Source organism: Tachysurus fulvidraco, chromosome 3 (assembly GCF_022655615.1).
Source record: "Tachysurus fulvidraco isolate hzauxx_2018 chromosome 3, HZAU_PFXX_2.0, whole genome shotgun sequence".
Classification (NCBI taxonomy): domain Eukaryota; kingdom Metazoa; phylum Chordata; class Actinopteri; order Siluriformes; family Bagridae; genus Tachysurus; species Tachysurus fulvidraco.
In genome coordinates this window covers 30,884,181-30,906,265 of record NC_062520.1, presented here as the reverse complement: position 1 = coordinate 30,906,265, position 22,085 = coordinate 30,884,181, and the positions used below count along the sequence as shown (strand labels likewise).

Sequence of the window (22,085 nt, the reverse complement as noted above, 5' to 3'; positions counted from 1 at the left end):
CTTCTAATCGTATGACTGCAGAAATAAATGAATCCATTTCTTTTTTAATGTATAGCGAACCAGAAACGTCATTCTGCTGAACCTTATCATTGATTGACAGCTGCAAGGACATTTAGCATAAAAAACCGAGTCACCCATGTAAACGCAACCGTTCTGATATACATATAATACATATTAGTTATGTTTTTGTAATTTCTTGTAGTTTCCAATAAGCAAGAAACACATCGAAACATTTCCACTGAAACGCTAATAACTTTGCAGCCGTGTTTCATATGTTCCCCTGGCGCGTTACTCCGACAAATCCTCTCCTCGTCATTTCCTGACGAACACCGACGTTTGTCAGAAACACGACAATAAAAGTTTGGATTAATCAACCTCTCGTCTCAGGTGACTCAAGCCTCGCTAATCTCCTGCTATTCACAGCCCATAGTAAACACCTTCTCACTGTCAGGTTCCGTGTAATTTATACGACGACGGTGATGATGATAACAGGACGCCTGATTTATGTCTCTCTGGGCTGATTTTTCTAAATGTGGTTAAGCCTCCTGTGGCAAATTAAAAATTCTAGTGAGGGAGGATAATATCTCGTTCTGTCTGTCTCGCCGTCAAACCGCTATCCATTCTCGGGCCATCTTCCTTCTTTCACACAAGACAATTGAAATAGATTTCACAAGATTCTCCGGACGTTTCTATCTCGTGTATAAAACTCCGTGACCTTCTCGGAGGAACAAAGTCGACACGTTGAGCCGCGATAAGAGCCGATACAGGAGGCGTGTCCCGGATAGTCAGTGAACGGTCGGGGTGATGGGAAAGAGGACAGACGGGTTTTTATTATAAGGCAGTTTGGCTCGCACGTAAGCGTAATGAGAAATGCCATGGCGGCCTTCGGACTCTGTTGAGGACACGGAAATATGACATAATCCCAAACAAGGTCGTTACTTAGCTCGAGAGCGGCGACAGCTTACATCTTCGCCATCATAAATCCACATGGCTGCCGTGTACACAGCCTTGGCCCATTAAATGTCTCAGGAAAAAAAGGGGGGGGGGGCCTGTGCTTGACAGGGAATGAAGTATTATGAGTGCTGGTATAATTAATAGCTGAATTTAAAACAAATTCATCTTCAGGTTGAAGGTTTAATCGGGGAAGTCTAATAACGCGGCGGATTGGAAGACTTGAGAGTCTGAGACGAGTCTTTTTAGACATTACTTGTGGAGGACAGAGGGGAAAGAATTCACCGAAGAGGAAAGGACATGGGACTTGACTGCAAAAAAAAAAAACAAGCAAACAAAAAAGCATCAGTTGAAGATGCTTAATAAGATAGTGAGTCTAGGGGAAATGTGGACACTGTATGGTTTAAAATAAATAGAATCTGCACTTATGACTATGCTTAGAAGAACCCGCTGGAAGTCGGTTAAAGGCTAATTGGGTTTTAATTGGCATCAGAGGCGAAACAGCGTGATGTGGACACACACAGGACTCGCTGGTTTGTCCTGATTCAGCTCCAATCTTGTGTGTTCACACCTGCACACCAGCAGCTCTTTACTCATCCATTTAATAACCAAACGACTCGACGGATATACGATCATGAAACGTGAAATGTCGCGTGACCGAATCCCAAGTTTTTCCAACTACTTCCCCTAGCGCTCTGTATGACATTACTACTGTGTGTTTTGGTGCGTTTATTACGCCTCGTTATGTTTCCGTTTTTCTTTTGAACTCTACCAGAAATTATGTAGCATGCTCAGAAAATATATCATTTCTAAGACCAGCGTTTTTTTTTTTTTCGGAAAAAGCTTTATCACTCAAAGACGAGAAAACTTTTTCGTTTAAGTAAATAACCAGTAAAGCTTAAGATAATTTTAGATTTATTTTTACTTTAACTTGATGAAAGGTGCCAATAATTCTGACATGATAGTATGTAATTAACCTCCTGCTTTGACAAGCTCTATTTCAAACATCACCGGATTTCCAGACGTCTCCTCGTTCGATCCTTGAATCACTGGCCCGGGGGCGTGGCCAAGATGGCCGCCAAGATCTTCCAATAAGGCCTTATTTTGTTTTATTTAATCATTAACGTAAAATTAATTAGAAGCTTTCTACCTCTTATTTGAACTTCTCGGGTCACGGGGAGCCTGTGCCTATCTCAGGCGTCATCGGGCATCGAGGCAGGATACACCCTGGACGGAATGCCAACCCATCACAGGGCACACACACACACTCTCATTCACACACACTCGCACACTACGGACAATTTTCCAGAGATGCCAGTCAACCTACCATGCATGTCTTTGGACCGGGGGAGGAAACCGGAGTACCCGGAGGAAACCCCCGAGGCACGAGGAGAACATGCAAACTCCACACACAAGGAGGAGGCGGGAATTGAACCCCCAACCCTGGAGGTGTGAGGCGAACGTGTTAACCACTAAGCCACCGTGCCGCCCTTCATCGTGTATCAATGCTATTTAATTTTAGATATTTATCTACTACTTAATGTGTGCACACAACCCCAGGCTACAAAACACTCATCCTTCCTCTCTCTCTCTCTCTCTCTCTATCACATATACACTCTCTCAGAGGAGGAAAATGTCTCTTTAACCTTTGACCTCGATGACAAGCTGCCTGCCTGACTGGAGGGAGAGTAAAACTAATGTAAAAAGACCCTCCAAGGACAAGCACTTATATTAATAAGATAAACCATGCACTTAATTACAGTTTACAGCTGAAATCTACAGTAGCAGTGGTACTAATCTTCTCCCTAATGTTAACTCCAGCGAGCTGAATGAAATACAAGCCAAAAGATTTAGGCGTATAGTCTGGTTACCTTTTTTTTTTTTTTTTTTTTTTTTTTTTTAGAAAACAGGATAAACATATTGCTATGTTTGGGGTGCCAATATTTTTGTCCAAACCTGTGAAAAATAATATCAGACAAGAGATGTTTTTCTAAATGGCACCAGATATTAACATTTATTAAAAAAATAAAGATTTTCTAGATTTGTTTTGACTTCATTTTAAGAAGGATGACAGTAATTGTGGAGTTACGACACATCGATGACGAGCAACTTCCCTTTACCATATATGGTCATGGAAGCTACAGAATGTTCCTTATGCCCGATGTAGGTGTATTTAACTATCATTGTGGAGGCATTTTGCAAGAGGCACACAATTAATCTCTCACACACACACACACACACACACACACACACACACACACACACACACAGTGCCCATGTGCCAATCAATTTTAGGTGCATAATTGTTACTGGAGCTGCTACTGATTCTGGCAATACAAAAGGAGGGCATAATGAGGCAGGATGTGAATAATAGCATGACTTCCTGCACGTGTCACTCAACCATTCACATCCAATCAGCTGCCTCTGGAAATAAAACTGAAAAGAGGTATGGAGGAGTGTAGAAATGAGATATCTCTCTCTCTGTGTGTGTCTCTCCATCCTTTTCTCTCACTCTCTCTCTTTTCAGATTAGGGTCCTTACATCTGCCTGACATCAAAAGGAGTGTGTGTGTGTGTGTGTGTGTGTGTGTGTGTGTGTGTGTGTGTGTGTGTGTGTGTGTGTGTGTTAAATCAAGAAAAAGCAAGAGCGACTGCAAAAGAGGAGTGAGGGAGTGAGGGAGAGAGAGAGAGAGCGCACGTCTGAAAATCAAAGAAAAGAAAGCGGGTGATTATTTGTCATTTTGACAGCCCGAATGTTTCGATATTGAATCAGAGAAAAAGAGAGAGAGATTTAATAGTTTGAGAGAAATCAGCCAAGAAAAAGCTCCAAAAAAACTGAAAGAGAAAGAAAAACAATAAGGCGCTGATTTACCGACAGAGAGATTTGGAGAGAAGTGGCGAAGAGAGAAGCGATGGAGGGAAAAGACATGTAGGAGGAGAGACCGAGAGGAGAAGTGATGGATGCAGGGTGAGGTGAAGAGCGAGATGGGGAGAGAAAATGGAGAGAACAAGAAGAGAAACAGAGCAGTGGAAAGACGGACTGAGATGATGGAGAGAGGGAATGATGGAGAGAGAGGTGGAGAAAAAGAAGAAACGGAGACAGAGAGAAAATATGATAAATAAAACACGTTTTGGTGGCCTATGTCCTTTTTGACTTTGAGATTAACACACACACACACACACACACACACACACACACACACACACACACACACACACACTCACTGTATGTACTGATCCAGCTGACTGAACTGTGTGTGTGTGTGTGTGTGTGTGTGTGTGTGTGTGTGTGTGTGTGTGTGTGTGTGTGTGTGTGTGTGTGTGTGTGTGTGTGTGTGTGTGTGTGTGTGTCTAAACATTATTACCCAACACGTCCTGCTCCCCAAACGCAGTTTGCACAATAAAGACAGCTGAAGAAAAACACACAAACCTTCAGTTGGTCTGACATTCAGTCATACAGAACAGTCCTACTTTTGTCTCCGCCTGTTTCTCTCTCTCCATTCTCGTCAGGCTTACTTCTCTCCGTCGTTCTTTCTCTCCATCACTTTTTCTCCATCTTCTCTCCCCTTGTCCATCAAATTTCTCTCTTTGTCTCACCAACCTTTCCCTCTGGCCATTTCACCTTCTCTTTCTCTCTCCTTATTCATCTCTCTATCTTGAGTATGTGTGTGTGCGTGTGTGTGTGTGTGTGTGTGCGAGAGAGAGAGAGAGAGAGAGACATTAGGGAATTCTGATCAAAAAGCACATTCCTTTCTCTGTATCATATATCTGGATAGGATCTCTCTCTCTCTCTCTCTCTCTCTCTCTCTCTCTCTCTTTTTTTCCTGAGGGTATCTGAAGCTTCGAATCTCATTTTCTTTTTGGAAACTTGTGAGGTTGGAATACAGCATGACAGATGTCCAGCACTAGCAGAGCCCTCAAGTGTATGTTCACTACAACACACACACACACACACACACACACACACACACACACACACACACACACACACACACACACTTATCGCAGAGATATTTTTGACTCTTAATAGCACTACAGATGGACTGGCTGTGTGTCTGGGGTGTATCCAGCCAAACCCCTGATGGACGGAGCAAAAAGGGAAAAAAATTTAAAATAAAATGATTTAACTTTGAATATAAAGTTAAGAAAGTAGTTCATGACCTCCAGCAGATGATAGACAGGATGTCAAGAAGCTATGTGTGGTGAATGAACATGAAGTAGGTCCTAACTTCAGGCAGCAGCGTGTTTATGTCTTGTACCTAATAAAATGGCAACTCGGGTTTATTCCTTTAAGCTGAATATCATTACATCCATGAAGTAACGTCCCAAGAGAAGCCAGATGGCAGGTTCCTGTCTGTGGTTCCTGAGTATGGACAAGTTTATATGAGAGTACAGGTCAAGGTCCTTCCTCCACCTGTCCGAACCTACGTCTTTATCATATGGTACGTCCATCAGGCTTTCTAAATTCTAAATGATTTGTATAGTGCTTTTAACGATGGACATCGTCTCAGAGCAGCTTTACAGAACACAAACATAAAACGAAAAGTTAACATAAAGATAAATATGATGCAAAAATTCAAGATTAATATTTAGAGATTTATTTAAATGTGTTTGTATTTATCCCCAATGAGCAAGTCTGAGGTGACTCAGGTGACTGTGGTGAGGAAAAACTCGCTTAGATGGTACAGGAAGGAACCTTGAGAGGAACCAGACTCATCCTCATCTGGGTGACACTGGAGGGTGTGATTATAAACATAGGCTAATTCAATATACAGGACGACAAATGTCGTATTGAGGAGTTTGTTGTCCTTGAAGACCGCATGGAGTTTGCATCTCTTCTTAGTATGTCTGAATACTTCACGAAGCAGAGTCCACCTGGAGCTGGTAAATCTCGAGAAGTCCCAGGATCCTCACATGGTTGTCCAAAATCTTAATGACAGCGAAGACGACCGGCGCTGGTCCAGTTTCTGGATGCCTCGGGATGGGTAGAAAGAGAGAAGCAGTGGATAGGGATTAGCGTAGCTGCTGTTCATAATATTAGCGAGCACTAGATGATAATGTGCATTTGGTCTGATGTACAGTAAAAGAGCACGATATTATGGGATGTTTTGTGTATACGCCTGACTAAAGAGATATGTCTTTAATCTACATTTAACCTGCGAAAGTGTGTCTGAGCCCCGAACACTATCGGAAAGACATTTCCAAAGTTTGGCAGCTAAATACGAAAACGCTCTACCGCCTTTAGTAGAACTATCAGAAGTCCTGAGTTTTGTAATCTCAGAATTACCATGAAGAGCATTGTACGTAAGTAGCAGCAGTTTGTAATTGATTCTAAACTTAACAGATATCCAGTGTAGAGATGATAAATTTGGGGTGATATGGTCATACTTTCTTGTCCTGGTAAGAACTCTGGCAGCTGCATTTTAGAATTATTAAAGACCACCTAGTGATGCATAACGATAATCCAGTCTAGAGGTCATGAATGCATAGGTTTCTCAAAACTAGCATGTTTCTCAGCTTGGCAATATTTCTAAGGTGGAAGAAGGCTGTTTTTGTAGTATGGGTGTACTACCGATAAGTAGTATTTCTGTCTTATCAGAATTTAACAAGTCATCCAATTGTTTATCACTTTAATGCACTCAGTTCTAGACAAATCTAGACAATTTAGATATTTCGTCTGGTTTTGATAAGATGTATAGCTGGGCATCATCAGCATAACAATGGAAAATAATCCCATGCATTCTAATGATGTTTCCTAAGGGAAGCGTGTACAGTGTATTGAGAAAAGCAGAGGTCCTAAAACCGATCCTTGGGGGACCTCCATAACTAATAAACTGGAGGATTCTCCATTTATATCTACAAAACGGTATCGATCAGACAGGTAGGATCTAAACCAACTTAACGCCTGTCCGTTAATCCCTTAAGGTCAACTAGCACTACTAGTGACATGCAGCATTGGTCCAAAGCTAAGAACAAGTCATTTCTACCTTTAACAAGTGCAGTTTCCGTGCAATGATGGGATCTAAAACCTGACTGAGATTATCTAAAGATATGTTCTCCTGTAAGAAGGAGCACAGTTGAAGAGACACGACCTTTTCTAGTATTTTAGGACAGAAATGAAAGGTTTGAAATGGGTCTGTATTTTGATAGTTCATTAGGATCTAAATTAAGTTTCTTAATGAGGGGTTTAGTAACTGCCAACTTGGAGTATTTAGGAATGTGACTCAAAGATAACGAGGAGTTAATAATATTTAGAAAAGGCTCACCAGCTGTATGTAACACTTCTTTCAGTACTTTAGTTAAAATGTGATCGGACACACATGGTGTCGATGTAGCTGTAGTAATATGCTTATCTGACTCTTCCTGTCCTATATTTGTAAAGCACTGTAGTGAGCGTAGAGCTTAAGGTCACACTGGGTCATGAGATAATGTCAACAATTTGTTTCTCATACTTTCAATTTTATCAGTGAAGAATCTCAAAAAGTCCTCTAAAGCTTTCTGCTTCTTATCTTGATCATCTTCCAGTTTATCTCTAATCCATTCCCTTCCCATCGGCAACCGTACTGTTGCGTCTTGTTTGTCTGCGACCCGATCGTCTTCCCTGTCCTTCATCCCTCCTTGGCATATTGTTTCTTTCATAGTTTTGCTCCAGGTGGACGGGCATGACCGACGGTCTACAGGTTGACCGGACTGCCTTTGCTGTTTGTCTCTCTGTGTCCTGTCGCTTCAGTGAGACGGTACCTTTTCTGACCTCGTCAAGCGCAGAGGGGAGATTTCACTTTGACATCAACATAAGGTTTAAACAATGATTTGAAATACATTAAAATGTACAATACAAATTGTACAAAGGAGTGAGAAGTGAAGCTGGTGCTGATTTCTTTCTAGTCCAGACTACCTAGCATTGACAGTCGCATTAACAACATATGATCTCTGTTTGATCTCCAAATATTTTTCACATCAACGACGCGTTTTTACTATTTCAAATTACAAAAAAAAAATGACAGCCTTGAAGAACGAGGCAGAAAGAACGTAGTTCTGGCAACCGTAGAATCCTCTGAGTAACCTCATACTAGTAACAGTCTATCGGGTTTTAGTTACGCCTTTGCTCGGTTGTTTCCAGTGCATAAACATCTCAATATGCATATCAATACGATTTGCATCTCAAAAAACCGTGAAAGACGCGCCAAAAATATCAGCTGTGGAAAGTAGAGTCGAGGGTTTTTTTGCATTGAAAACAAGGTCACCGTGTATTTTGAAACACAATTTGGTCACGTTGTCATTACTCTCTCACTCACTCATCTTCTACCGCTTATCCGAACTTCTCGGGTCACGGGGAGCCTGTGTCTATCTCAGGCGTCATCGAGCATCGAGGCAGGATACACCCTGGACGGAGTGCCAACCCATCACAGGTCACGCACACTCTCATTCACTTACACACACACACACACTCTCATTCACTCACACACTCACACACTACGGACAATTTTCCAGAGATGCCAATCAACCTACCATGCATGTCTTTGGACCGGGGGAGGAAACCGGAGTACCCGGAGGAAACCCTGAGGCACAGGGAGAACATGCAAACGTTGTCATTAACTGTCCTGACAGTGACTTGCAGTGTCGATCGTTGACCGTTCAATTTAAAAGCTGGCGACTTTTTGAGACAAGAGCGACAGCAACCGCTGGTGCCCAGATGTGAGCCTGTCCAGCGATGTGACAAAGTGAATCCGTGGCAAACGACACACACCACTGTTTGACATGATGCATACTGTATATAGACTGCTACATTTTATACACACGGAAACTGATCTAGAATGCTATCTGTCGCACCCACTGATAAACGTTATTACCATGGTAACCAGTACCAGGAACGTCTGCTGTTGACTTCACAAAACAGTGACTAGCAATTAGCGATAATATAATAAAAGCATTAGCTTGGCATAGCTTTTATGTCTGTTGCCGTTTCCATGTTTAACTATTAGAAAAATGGACTAAATGGAGCAGTGAACGTTATCTGCAACATCATCTTAGGTCACTGGATGCTTGAAAGAGGTCATAAGTACTGTACTTCACCAAGGTTTGGAACTTTACAAAGATTTTAGATGCTGATCGAAATACAGAGTGAGGGTCTTCTCCACCTGACCCCACGGACGAGCCACCAGGGATTTTACTTCAATCGATTAGACAGAGACCTGAAATAGGAAATAAAGGCTTCAAGTAAAACGTCATCCCATCAAATCCCTTCCCATCTGTTTCTGTCGGTCAGGATTTTCTCAATTCACTCTCACAGAAGGTCATTAGAACCTGCAACCTTCTTGTTCCACACATTCTCAGCAGACACGACGTATTTTCTTCCACACTCTACTCTCTTTTTCTCTGCCAGTATCTCTCCATCTCCACTTTGATGTTTGCCCGCAGAGTAATTTCTGCCAGTGCGCTCTCTCTCTCTCTCTCTCACACTCACTCACTCACTCACTCACTCTTTCTGCAGACACACACATTCTCTCTCTGTGTGTGTCTCGCTCTCTCTCGCTCTCCCCATTTACATCCATCCATTGCTGATAGTCAGGGTACATTAGAGTGCATTAAAACCCATAGCTGTACACCAGCATAATAACATAGCAAAGCTGAAGTGCATCTTTCTCTCTCGCTTTTTATATATTTATATATAAATAGAATTGGTTATCCATTTCTCCACGAGAGAGCAAGTGTAAAACCCCAGAGCCAAGCATTTCCACGACTGATTGCGTTGCTCTTAGACCAGTTTGGCACTTTTCCACATTCTGGTGTGGTACAATGCAAATCTGATCCTGCATCACCATGAAATTGCACTCCAGCAGTCCTGCACCGCTTACATACCTGCTCGAGCTGCGGTTTCCTCTCCTCCGACTGATCCCTCCGTTGTCACACAGCCTTGTCTCTTTTCATGCTTTGCCTTCTAGTCTCCATCCTCCTCTATTTTCCCCCCACTTGTCTTCCATCTGTCACTCGGATCTGTCGGTTCTAGGAAACCAAGGAGCACCGGGTTGTCTGCTGGTCAACGTGGTGCCCGTGTGTGTGTGTGTGTATGTGTGTCAAAGCTTCAAGCCCATTCTACTGGAAGGGGGGGTGCTTCAAGTCTGCATGGCACAGCCGGACCTCATCCGATATTCCTGCAGAAGACACGTCCACTTCCCCCTCCTCGAGCACTGATAGTGGAAAATCCCATTTCAGTCCACACAAACAGCCCGAGGAAGACGGAGCAAGGAACATACCATTCACGGGGTAAAAAAAAAGGGGGGTGGGGTAGATGATGGGAAAATTGCAGCAGATGAACAGGACTGGCAGGAGACATTTGCTCTATGAGGCTTGCATCAACAGAGCAAGCATATGACCGATTGGACAGATTTAAGGTTTCAGTGGACTGCATTTAATAATTTAGTTCCTCAAATTATAAAAAAAAATACTAAAAATGTTCCAGTGGTTTGTACAATGCAATGAGAAAAATTGTTTTTTTGTTGTTGTTGTCATTTGTTGCAGTTTTGAAAAGCATTCATTTCTGTGTATAGAAACAAGCGCCTGAAACGGAAGCCAAATGACGCAATTAAAAAGCGATTAAAAAGCAATTAGCTCATATGCGCAGGCTATAAATCCGATCCCTAATGCATTTTATTTCCTGCTGCATTCTGTGATCAGAACTGAGGTCGAATTTAAAAATTGAAGTTTGTGTGTGTGTGTTTGTGTTTACCTTCATTTTGACTCTGCACCCGATCACAGATTCTGGATTTGTCCATCAAGCTTGTGGTGGTATAGCTGAATGGAGTAAAGATAAGTGGGGAAGAGAGAGATCAGGAAATAGACTCACCACCCGGGCTGTAACTCAATCCAACACGAGGTCAGGTGTCAGCCGTGTCATCGTCGTCCGCGCAGGCGGATAATGTTTCACCTGGAAAGGGGAGAAAGGTATCGGGGTTAAAAGAATGAAATATGTGTTGTGAGAAATATGTGGTGGGTGTGAGAGAGAGAGAGAGAGAGAGAGAGAGAGAGAGAGAGAGAGAGAGACTGTGTGAGATTGTTTTTTATATATATAAATAATCATATCATATAAATGATTATTTAATGGTAGATTATGTCATGGACTGTTTGGACAGTTCCATACATGACCACCAGAGGGAGATATAGCAGGGCTATTTCTATGTCACTGTAGTGTTTTAGTTTACATTTTGTGTTTCATGTGCATTTCCCTGCCCCAAACCTCTGTCCTGTTTCCCCGCATCCTCACACTTCATGTTCTGCCCATTACCTCCTCTGTATACACCTGCTGCTGTGCTTGTCTTTTTCCGAGTCATTTGTTTTTGTTTTCTGCGTTCAGTTGGCAAAACAAACACGCCCCTAACCCAAACGGGTCCCACCCCTGTATCGGCAGCTCCGCCCACACATACACACGTAACCCAGGCGACTAACAGAAAGAAACGTGTCTTTATCATAGCTGAAGGGAAGAACAATACGATTGTAGCAAAAATGCCACACAAGCATAATGATGTAAAGGACAAAGGCATATATTAGTTCTGTGTAACAAAGCAAAACCAACGTTACTCACCTATCGAGAAGGAAAAAAGCGCCTCGGCGTCTTAAGTAAAGTCGGCCACATATTCACAGGTCGGAGTTTCCCGAGTCAATAACTCCTGAGCTAAACGCTGTTACTACACAAAACGCGGTTGTAGCTGCCTCTCTACATTACTACGATAGAAAAGAGGTGTTATTTGTGTAGTAACAGCGTTTAGCTCAGGAGTTATTGACTCGGGAAACTCCAACCTGTGAATATGTGGCCGACTTCCTGCTCCTTCAGTTCTCTCCAGCGCTGGAAAGCTGATCCTATATTAACACGTCCTACTTCTTGTCCTTATCGTAAGTCTTTCTTCTCTTTCTTTCTTTGTTTTATCCTCCATGTCAACGTTAAAACCGCTTTCTGCTAATGTCACACATGCGCACTGAACACTCTCTCCACCCATATTGACAAGCCACGCCCCTTTCTGCTCATTGGCTACACGTTTGTTTTGTTTTTTGTTTATTTTTCCACCCGACTAAGTTTTCTGAAGCGTTTCTCAAAAATCGGAGACCCCGCCTTTAATTTTTAATTATTAACTGCGTATTTTTTCTAAAGAAATTAGCCATTTGCCCAATGCAGTATGTTTGCTAGAAAGAAAGCTTAATATAAACCGTGATGAAGCATGGTGCTGGCAGCATTGTGCCATGAATTTACTTCTCTTCACCTGGGAGCAAAGATAAAGAACCTTTATCTGTTATAAAGGATGTTAAGTAGCTGAAGAGGATGGAAAATGTCACCTTCGGTAATTTCCACATGATAAAAAACATATATACATTTAATAAAGGAATAGTAAAAGGGGCTTTATTCGTTTTTTAACTTGAGTTTTTTCCTTACTTGTTAGATCACACATTCAAGGTGGGTAAAAATCAGACATGATTTATCTTAGCATATTAAATATTTTAGTTACAAATTTTTTTATTCACTGTTACTGGATGCACCATTCAGTCTAATTAAAAAAAATCAAAACACCATGGCAGTGTATACAGAACAATTTATTCGACAACAAAACAAAACAATTGAAAGAAAATCTGATTTAAATACCCGCCAGCAGTTTACACACAAGTGAACACAATCAAGTCAGATGAACCTGCAATCATAAACAGTTTATAAATATTTAACCTGCAAAGAAAAAATAAAAATAAGAGGCTTGTGCAAAATTCTTCATCTATCAGATGTATTTCTTCCCAATGCAGTGAACTCCAGCACCACCAAGTGACTGAAAGGTGAACAGCAAGGGTGGAAATGATGCCCACAAACAAACAATGTGCAGTAGTTTGTGTAGAGTTTACTAGTCCAGGTGAAGTTGAAATGGCTTCAACACTGTGGTTTTGGTGTGCAATGGTGGATGTGTGTGGAGAGTGTGGGGCTTTAGGGCTCACAGAGCGATGCGTATGCACGGGTGTTTGAGGCAAACGGGGAGGATGCCACGATTAATCTGGTGAAACTCCACCAGCTGCAGCAGGTCGATGAAGAGAGTTTCACCGTCGTCCATCGTGTAGTACTGCCTGCCGCCCTCCTCACACTGCACACACACATAGAGTGAATGAATGAGTGAATCACAGAACACGATGCCAGAGCCATACATCACCCAGAGTCTGAGAGAACATTGCTCACACTGTGTGGCTCAGAAAGGCGCTATGACTTCATTAGTCTATTAAACGTGTTTGTTTTATGCACTTTTCTGGCCACAAAAGCTTCAGGACCGAATTATGTGCGCACTTTCAACTCTGGAGCACTAAATCTTCTTTCTGTACAACTTTAGTAAGATGTTAAAGGACACAAGTCCAGTTTAGATACCAGAGCTCATTATAAAATAGTGAGTATTTTGTAGCATATTCATCTCTCTCTCTCTCTCGCACACACACACACACACACACACACACACAGGACTCACGGGAATGAGCAGGTAGTGTTTGATCTTCCGTTGATGACACAGTGACAAGACAAAACACTGCGGATGCAGCTGACTGTCCCGAATCAAAAACAGCCTGAGACAGACAGACAGACAGACAGACAGACAGACAGAGTTAGATTCTGGAGGCAGGCTTCTTGCGCCTAAATATAACGATACAGTGCGTTGCAGTGTTGTGTGCATTATTGCATTTAACCTGGAAATAACCCTTATGCACTGAAGAGGTCAAAGGTCAACAGCCTTACCCATCCGCCTGCCCCTGCTCTTCCAGCAGCTGTTGGGCTTCAGAGCGAGAAACACCTCCATGGAACCAGGGCTGGGTCTGGTGCACGGCTACACGATTAAAGACAAAAATACATACGTAATTACAGAACTACGTAGAACAGAACACTGGACAGTGAACATATCGTACGTTCGAATAAAACGTCCAGTGTGCTGCCCGTAACATGGCCGTGCTGAGGGACGACTGCTTCTCTATTACGGTCAGTCACGTATGTGGAAGAGGGAAGAAGATAGGTAGAAGAAGACTGGTAGCCGCTTACTGTTGTGCGGGAATAGGAACGTTTTCCTGCAGCAGAGTAACTGAACAAAGGAACAACTCACTGTCTTCAGTGAAAAGCAGCTCTATAAGCTCCCAACCTTGTACACTGAACTCACCTGGAGGTCGTGACCCATGGCTGCTGTTTGGTAGGCTGTAGCGCAGTGCCTCTCTCTTCTGAAACACACACAAAGCATTAGGCTAAATTTGTGTACATTTGATTATGTTCGAGAATATTCTTTATTAAAAGTAACAAACATGAAGCAGGTCAATTAGGCTAAGATAAACCATCGCTCTCTCTCGCTCACACACACACACACACACACACCCTCCAGTTGTATCCTTCCTCCTGCTCAGCATTCTCTGCCTCTCGTGGGTTGAGGATCACTCGGCCTCCGCTCTTCCCTGAGAAATCCATGGCTACCATCGACTCCTCTCCGTCGGCTCGCTTAGAACGACAGGAGCAATTAAAACCAGATGAGGGGAAGAGTAGAAGTGACCCGTGAAATATGTAAATGAATAGGCATAATAGGAGTCATGGGGACATAGTTTGCATGGAACCTGTGTGTGTGTGTGTGTGTGTGTGTGTGGTGTGGACACGTACCTTGTTAGCTCGTGGGGGGATCTGAAGGTTAGGATTCGCCTGTGCTAACAGGTAATTACACTGAAGCTGCTTTCCATACTGGAAAACGCACACACACACACACACACACACACACACGCGTTCTTTATAGTGCACGTCTTGATGATGTTTATGCTTTACTACTCAAGTTACATTTGCCAGTGTTAGACAGTAGAACGTTACCCCAACATTTATTAGGAAATTAGCAGTGTTTAAATTTTTAAAATTTTAGTTTTTCAAATTTTTAAACTCACTGGAAATTAAGTGTTTAACGCCTTCATGAGGATGTACAGATGTTTAGAAAACGGCAGTAGTAAAGTAGAGCAAGAGTATAATAAAATATACTTTACCAGCAGGGGGCACTAAAACTCAGTATTAGACTTATGATATTAGTTCATATCTGTGCACTTAGACTTAAATGAATAGCACACACACCTTAAACAGTCTGAAGGCTGTAACCCAGCAGGTTTTACTCTGCTCGCTGTCCGCACATAACAGTTTAAGCTCCTGAGAGTGAAATTTGCCTCTGCTAGTCTGAAACACACGACAATAACACACGAGTCAGCAAGGCCATGCACAAAACACACAGTGAGTAATCTAAAAAGTACAAACTGGTGACTTGTAGTTTCATCTGACGTCAGAGCTGTAAAGTCAACGGCTTCGGGACAGTCGGAAAGTCAGGTGATGGTGGGATTGTGGCTGAATTACCTTCATGCAGAAAGTGTGTCCTTTGGGGGAGCTGTAGAGTTTCCGACTGTTGGCGACTGTATACACGCTGACGTCCTCGAGATCAGCTACACACTGAAGGTGTCGAGGCTCCTAAACACACACATCATTCACCCACTTGACACTTCATTTGTCTTAAAGTGACACAATATGGTGTGTGTGTGTGTGTGTGTGTGTGTGTGTGTGTGTGTGTGTGTGTTCAGACCTTAGACGAGCCCTTGGTCGAGCAGTAAAGTCCAGACCTCCGCAGAACGTAGTACAGTTTCTTCCAAGACTTCTTCCCTGCTTCACGTACATGCAGGTAGCCCTGAATCTCTGGGCACGAGCCGCACTTCAACATGCTCTGGGAACAAACGAGAGGATCGTGGGAATGAAAGAGAGAGAGATTGGTTTTTAGAAATAAAACAAGTTTTGAGAGAGAGATTGGAGACATTTAGTATTTTTACTTTATTCGAAAAAATACCTGAACAAGCTGCGATGGGGTCATTCCTGTCTTGACATCGGTGCAGTCAGAAATCATGTTCTCAGGGAAATATTGCTAAAATAACAAAATAGAATAGTATTAGTTTAGAGAAAGAGAGAGAGAGAGAGAGAGTTATAACCTGAAGGAGGTACAAATTTCGTTTCAGCGTTCTGATGTGATTTAAAACAGATCTGATTGTTGCGTGATTACTTAGTAGGTCAGAAAAGCACCGGGTTCGTACCGCTGGTTTTTTGAAGAACTCATACTTGGCGTAGTTTTTACGGAACAACAGTTTGGTGTCGCCATCTTGTGACCAGGATGACTGCACCTGAGACACCACTTCATGGTCCTCGAGGCAGCGCTCTTTAAACGACAAACAACACGTCACCGGTTAGCATCACGGGATGAAACACATTTGTGTTGTATCTATAGTGTGTGTGTGTGTGTGTGCACGTTCCTACCCAGCCCTAATGAAGGGTGCTGCTCAAGGAGAGCCCAGTTCTCTTCGTCCGTACAGTGAGTCGACTCGACCAGAATGTGACACACGTCTCGCGCCGTTGCCGCCGATGACACCACCACCGAGCGACTGTGTGTGTCCTCGCCGAACACCCTTACCACCTACGCACGAGCACAATAAAAAACTTCACATGAATCATGACTTACGTGACTCACTTTGACTCATAAAATGACAAAGACACACACACCTCACTTCCTGGTAAGAAGTTGTGCAAGAATATGTACGAGTGACACAAAAGACACAAAAGAAGGAAGGAATTAAGTCGAGACAGTGATAGATTTTCTGTCATCGGTGTTTCAGTGCAGGGATTATTCAAAGAACTGTGAAAGTGTGTGAGTGGTTATTGATTGACTAATTCAGAGAATGGATCACTTTGGGTCTGTTGGTGTAACGATTATTCAGTGCAGACGTGACGCCCGGGTTCAGATCTCATTTCCTAGTTTCTAGAGTCTTCTATAGTACGATCACTGCTTCATTCTCCGTTCTGACTGGTCAGAAGGTGTTGGTCAATTTTCCATTACAGAAGCTCTGAGTATAATAAAGCACTTGGTTTTAAAGGAAAAGATGATAAACTCAGCTTCAGTGTGGGGAAGAGGCGGAGAAACAGGTTATCTTCTAATGTTTTGGGGAAAAAAAAAGTGAAAAGATGCTTCTTTCTTTCCCACTAATGTATAGTTAGAAAAACAAAGTTGCTGTTCATTTCTTTTAAAGGAGACGGAACTCGTCACCCACAAACCGGATGAACCAGTAGTGCTGAACAATCAGACAAACACCGTCAGCGGGTTTACAGAGGACACACAGGGACAATCAGACAAAAAAAACACACACACACAAGTTTCTCGAACTTCAGCATGCCATCGGTCTGCACTACTATTTACTCTGATGAGCTTTTAACCACAAATCACAGACACTCTGACGTTTTCATCTTTAAACCACAAGCAGACAAAACACCTTGTCTTGATCATCTGCCAGAAAGGCTGCTTTTGTCGTCATGAAAGAAGTGCACAATGTTCCATCTTTATTGGCTTCTTAGAAAACTCAACCCCAACAACACCCACCCCAATAACAACCCCCAGCAAACCACCTCCAAAACCCAACCCCAACAACCCGCTCCTCAATAAGAACCCCCAGCAAAACCACTCTATAATTCAAACCCCAACATCCCCCTCCCCAATAACAACCTTAGTAAACCCCCTCTATAAATCAACCCCAATAACCCAACCCCAACAACCCCCGCCCCAATAACAAGCCCCAGCAAACCACCTCCAAAACCCAACCTCAATAACCCAACCCCACCAACCCCCACCCCAATAACAACCCCCAGCAAACCAACCCCAATAACTCAACCCCTCCTCAATAAAAACCCCAGCAAAACCACTCTATAATTCAAACCCCAACATCCCCCTCCCCAATAACAACCTTAGTAAACCCCCTCTATAAATCAACCCCTATAACTCAACCCTAACAACCCTCTACACCGTCAACCCCTGTGTGTCATGTGTGCGTCTTCAGAAACTGTAACATTGCCTGAAGCCTGTCCCGGCACCACCTAGTTCTGGGAGTGTCACCATGTAACCCCAACCAGTGATTAACTGTCCTGCAGGGACAATTGATTTCTTTAAGGATTACGTTTATTTTTCCGTGCGTAGGGTCAACAGTAAAAGGTCAACGAGCGAGACACTTATGTAACCACCGGCTGATACAAAGGACGTGAGGTTAATTCATTATTAATTCATTTCAAAGAAAAAAAAAACGCAGTTTCTAACATGACACTGGAAATTACGTATCTGGTGTCACGTTACTGTACCTGTCTGTCTCAGGCAATAAAAAGGCAGAGTTGCCAGTTTATTAGGAACCTTCTTGTTACACTCACTGCCTGACATATCGCTGGCTGCTGCAATCATCCTCGACCCTTTCCATTAACGTAATAACATTCAATCATTAACTCAAAATAGAGTCCAAAGTCAGTTTGATAAATCACCTTAATGACTCGCAAGTGGCAAATTAGTGAACTCCAGTCAAGATTAGTGATGCTGTTTAAACACACGAGAGCATTCTGACGCTTTTTAAATGCGGGGTACTAACCCTTTATTTGACTAATCAGGCCAATGTCCAAAAAAATGAGAAAGGGTAATCGGATTACTATAGAGCTGGGAGATGATAATAAGAGGGAAGATTAGCTCCCATTATTAAAAAGCAGTGTGTGCTCAGGACCATGGCCACACTTACATGCGTGTCTTCGTCATCAGGGCTTCCTACCAGCGAGCCGACACGGACCGGAGAGTGTGAGGGACTGCACAGCTCGGGGAACGGATTGGGTATGGACGGCATAGATGAAGGTCTGAACTCTCCTTTGGAGCTGTGAAACAAAGCGTTTATTATTTAACTATGAATTTAGCACATCGCTGCTTAATGATGGGCTCTGATCGGGCAGGAAGGCATGTGTACTGAACCTGTGGCTCTTCCTGATTGTCAGCGGTTGTGATCGTGTGGCAGAGGAACCAGCAGAGAGGCACAAGGTCTTCTCCGGATTTGATGTCTCCTCTCTGTGCACGGCTTCGTGCACGGAGTCATTAAAAACCTCTGTCCAGCGACGATCCACCTGCATCACTCTACACACACACACAGAGAGAGAGAGACAAACACAATGGTTAATACTTGTTCATATATGTGATGTGTAGAAAAAAAAACAGAAGAGAACAAAGGGGTGGAATGTTCAGGTCTTCGAGAAAATGTTTATTTAGATTTATGAATAGAACAAAAGCTGGTGTGAGTTCTTCAAAGTTCAGCTGAAGTTACTTCTAAACATCGTTACTTCCATTTTCCCCCCAGGTCACAGAACGGTCACACCTTCAGTTTTATTTTTAATCTAGCTCTGGCTTCCTTAAAAAAAAAAAACCCGACCAGACTTCCTGGCACGCTGACAGATTAAAGAAATTAAAACTAATGAGTTTGTGTCACAGTTAATGGAATTTCCTGCATGGTGTGTGTGTGTGTGTGTGTGTGTGTGTGTGGTTTGTTTGCAGTAGATGTGTTTGAGCGGAAGGTTTGCAAAGCAAAACAGGATGATGTAATACTCTCAGTACAGTAGTGATACTGACACACCTGCGAGCACAATAAAGAGTGCGACGGAACTGGTGATGCCGCGTACGTTTTGCACAGTTGTAGAACAACAACAACAAAAAAAATGACATTTACACCTGACTTCTCCATTCTGATTGGTCAAATCGTTCATCATAACATGTTTGGGTTTTTTTTTTTCATTCCAAAGTGTGAGCTGATAAGGGCAAGTTATAACAGGACATTCTGCAACATGAACTGTAAACAGATAAATGATATTGTTTTCTGCAGATGCATCTTTGATAGCATTCAGGAGAGTGTTTCATGCAGCACACAGAGCCTGCAGACCCACTGCGTCACAGACGACGTAGTCTTTAACATTAACAGTGGGCAAATCTGTGATTTTAGTCACAGTGTTTTATTGGTCAGTCTGAATAAACATATACATTTCCAACAGAACAAAATGCAAACAAACTATTTTGTTCCCCGTCATTTTGGAATCGTACGATTCATTTGAATCGTTTTACCTTTGTGGATTTAACCACGTGAGATAAGGTTTTTTTTTATGGATTTGTGCAAGGATCTTTAACCTTGAATAGCTCTGCGCTCTGAGGCACTTTGCGTGGCAAACAAATGAATGGAAATGTACCTTCCATTAGAGTGAACCTGAGTTAACAGTGGAAGTGAGTCGGTTTCTGCTCCATGACACAAACATTTGTAAAGTTTAGCTCATTATGTCAGGGGGAAAAAAAAAACCCACAAAGTGTCATGTTTGAGGAAAGTAATCAACGCCGGGGTGCTGTGAAGCAGCTTAGGATGAAATCCAGCACCTGGAAGTGGATTCATTCCGTAACACAAACTGCCCTGATGTCAAACTTGTCTTTATTATATAATGACACATAATCTACAAAACATCTATCTCTTATATACGTCATTGTACTGCTCTGTGCCTGTTTTGTTTGTCAAACTCAATTAAAAAGCATCAGTATGTTGTCCTTAACACTCAAATACCATTACTGAAAGTGCAAAGGAAATACAATCTTCAACGAACCGATTCGCTTAAAAGAATCGGAATGGCTGTTCTAAACATAGCACTGACTCAATGAAGGTGAATCGGTTCCTTGACACGACACGCTTCAAATGAGTCAAATGAGTCAAACGTTGCCAGTCGATTGATTAACACAAATACTCAAAAGACTCACAAACGTCACGTAAAATGTTATTTCTATTGTTGTCATAAATTATCTATTATATGATATATATTTTATATTTATATAGCATATAAATTATATTTTATAGCATATATAGATTATTATATTGTAAATCTTACAAACAACGTGTGATATAAAGTTTATTATATACAGACAAAGCGAATCAAATGGTTTAAACGCACTTTTATTAATTTCCCACAATTTAAACAACTAAACAAAAACATTACTCACCTTTAACCGCGCGCGCACCGCTGACTATCTGACACGCCAACTTGTTTACGTGACTGATATTCTGCACGTCTGACTTGGGCGGCGTCCAAACCCGCACAGTTCCGAGCTAAACTACACAGTGTGTTAAAATAGCGTGTTACCTGTCGCAACCTGGTTGTAGACGTAGCCATGGTGAGCGCACGCGCTTAGAACAGGAAAGGGGCGTAGCAGCGGCAGGTGAGATAGTAGGAGGAGCCTCATCATAGCAACACTGTGAGCTTTTTATACTTCTACTCTACACAGGATAAATTCTTTAAAATGATCTATGATGGAAATAATTTTCTTAGTTACGTTTAAGTATCATACTGCGTTTGAGTTTGTTTTTATTTTATACGCGTTAATATTTTTTGCTACTGTTTATGACTTGAAGTCAGAATTGGACAGAAAATGCAGCTTTCCTGCCACCTAGTGGTCGTAGCTGGTAATCGCATGTACTACAGCGTAGGAATATTTATCACAGGTAAATTATCTGTATCATATGTAATATAAGTTAAACGTTTTTTGTTTTCTAAGAATAACATCACTTTGTTTTTATTAAATTGTCCCTAGTGTGTGGATCATTTCTTATTATTTCCCCAAGGCTTCAACATGGTAATACAGCAGTAGGATGTCGTTCTTGGTACATACATAGCTCAAGTTCATATTTTGGAATTTCTTTTTCATTCAGTCATTCACTCATTACCGCTTATCCGAACTTCTCAGGTCACAAGGAGCCTGTGCCTATCTCAGGCGTCATCGGGCATCAAGGCAGGATAAACCCTGGAGGGAGTGCCAACCCATCGCAGGGCACACACACTCTCTCATTCACTCACGCAATCACACACTACGGACAATTTGTCTTGGACCAGGGGAGGAAACCGGAGTACCCGGAGGAAACCCCCGAGGCACGGGGAGAACATGCAAACTCCACACACACAAGGTGGAGGCAGGAATCAAACCCCCAACCCTAAAGGTGTGAGGCGAACGTGTTAACCACTAAGCCATCGTGCCCCCCAGGAATTTTTTTTATTTTAGAGGTTTTTTTAAATGTATTATTTCATTATGATCACATATTGTGTAAACATTATAAACACACATTTTAAAACATAATAATAATAATAACACCAATTAAACACATCTTTAGGAAAAAAAAAGTTTTATTTCCCAGATTTCCAGACTTTTTTCCTTTTGATTGGAATCTTGCAATTTTTTTTCCTCCCCACCCAACAAGTAAAATTCTAAATAAAAA

General features: G+C 42.2%; 2 protein-coding genes across 8 annotated transcripts in view; both read right to left on the bottom strand.

The window, feature by feature from the left end:
* The window catches only part of zgc:114120 (uncharacterized protein LOC619267 homolog), a 49,498-nt gene extending 39,423 nt beyond the window's left edge, over nt 1–10,075 (bottom strand). For 2 of the 6 annotated variants that reach the window (XR_007140137.1, XM_047811273.1), the window contains exon 1: nt 9,810–10,075. The gene's annotated coding sequence lies outside the window, so the exon portion shown is untranslated. The remainder of the gene's footprint in view (nt 1–9,809) is intronic. The other 4 variants (XM_047811275.1, XM_047811276.1, XM_027171616.2 and 1 more) reach the window with 3 other exon arrangements.
* Nucleotides 10,076–12,512: 2,437 nt separating this feature from the next.
* Nucleotides 12,513–21,044, bottom strand: grb7 (growth factor receptor bound protein 7). Of its 2 annotated transcripts, none has more exons than XM_047811795.1 (15): nt 20,959–21,044; nt 18,770–18,928; nt 18,546–18,675; nt 16,261–16,417; nt 16,041–16,162; nt 15,800–15,874; nt 15,542–15,679; nt 15,319–15,429; nt 15,046–15,144; nt 14,593–14,670; nt 14,317–14,436; nt 14,108–14,165; nt 13,696–13,783; nt 13,433–13,526; nt 12,513–13,060 (listed from the first exon to the last, which is right to left on the bottom strand). In XM_047811795.1, exons 2-15 carry the CDS (start codon nt 18,922–18,924, stop codon nt 12,914–12,916), a joined length of 1,572 nt encoding a protein of 523 aa, XP_047667751.1. In that variant the 5' UTR covers nt 18,925–18,928; nt 20,959–21,044; the 3' UTR covers nt 12,513–12,913. The 2 variants fall into 2 exon arrangements, with proteins under 2 accessions (XP_047667751.1, XP_027027447.1); XM_027171646.2 differs by having other exon boundaries at nt 20,819–20,964.
* Between the last annotated feature and the right edge of the window lie 1,041 nt (nt 21,045–22,085).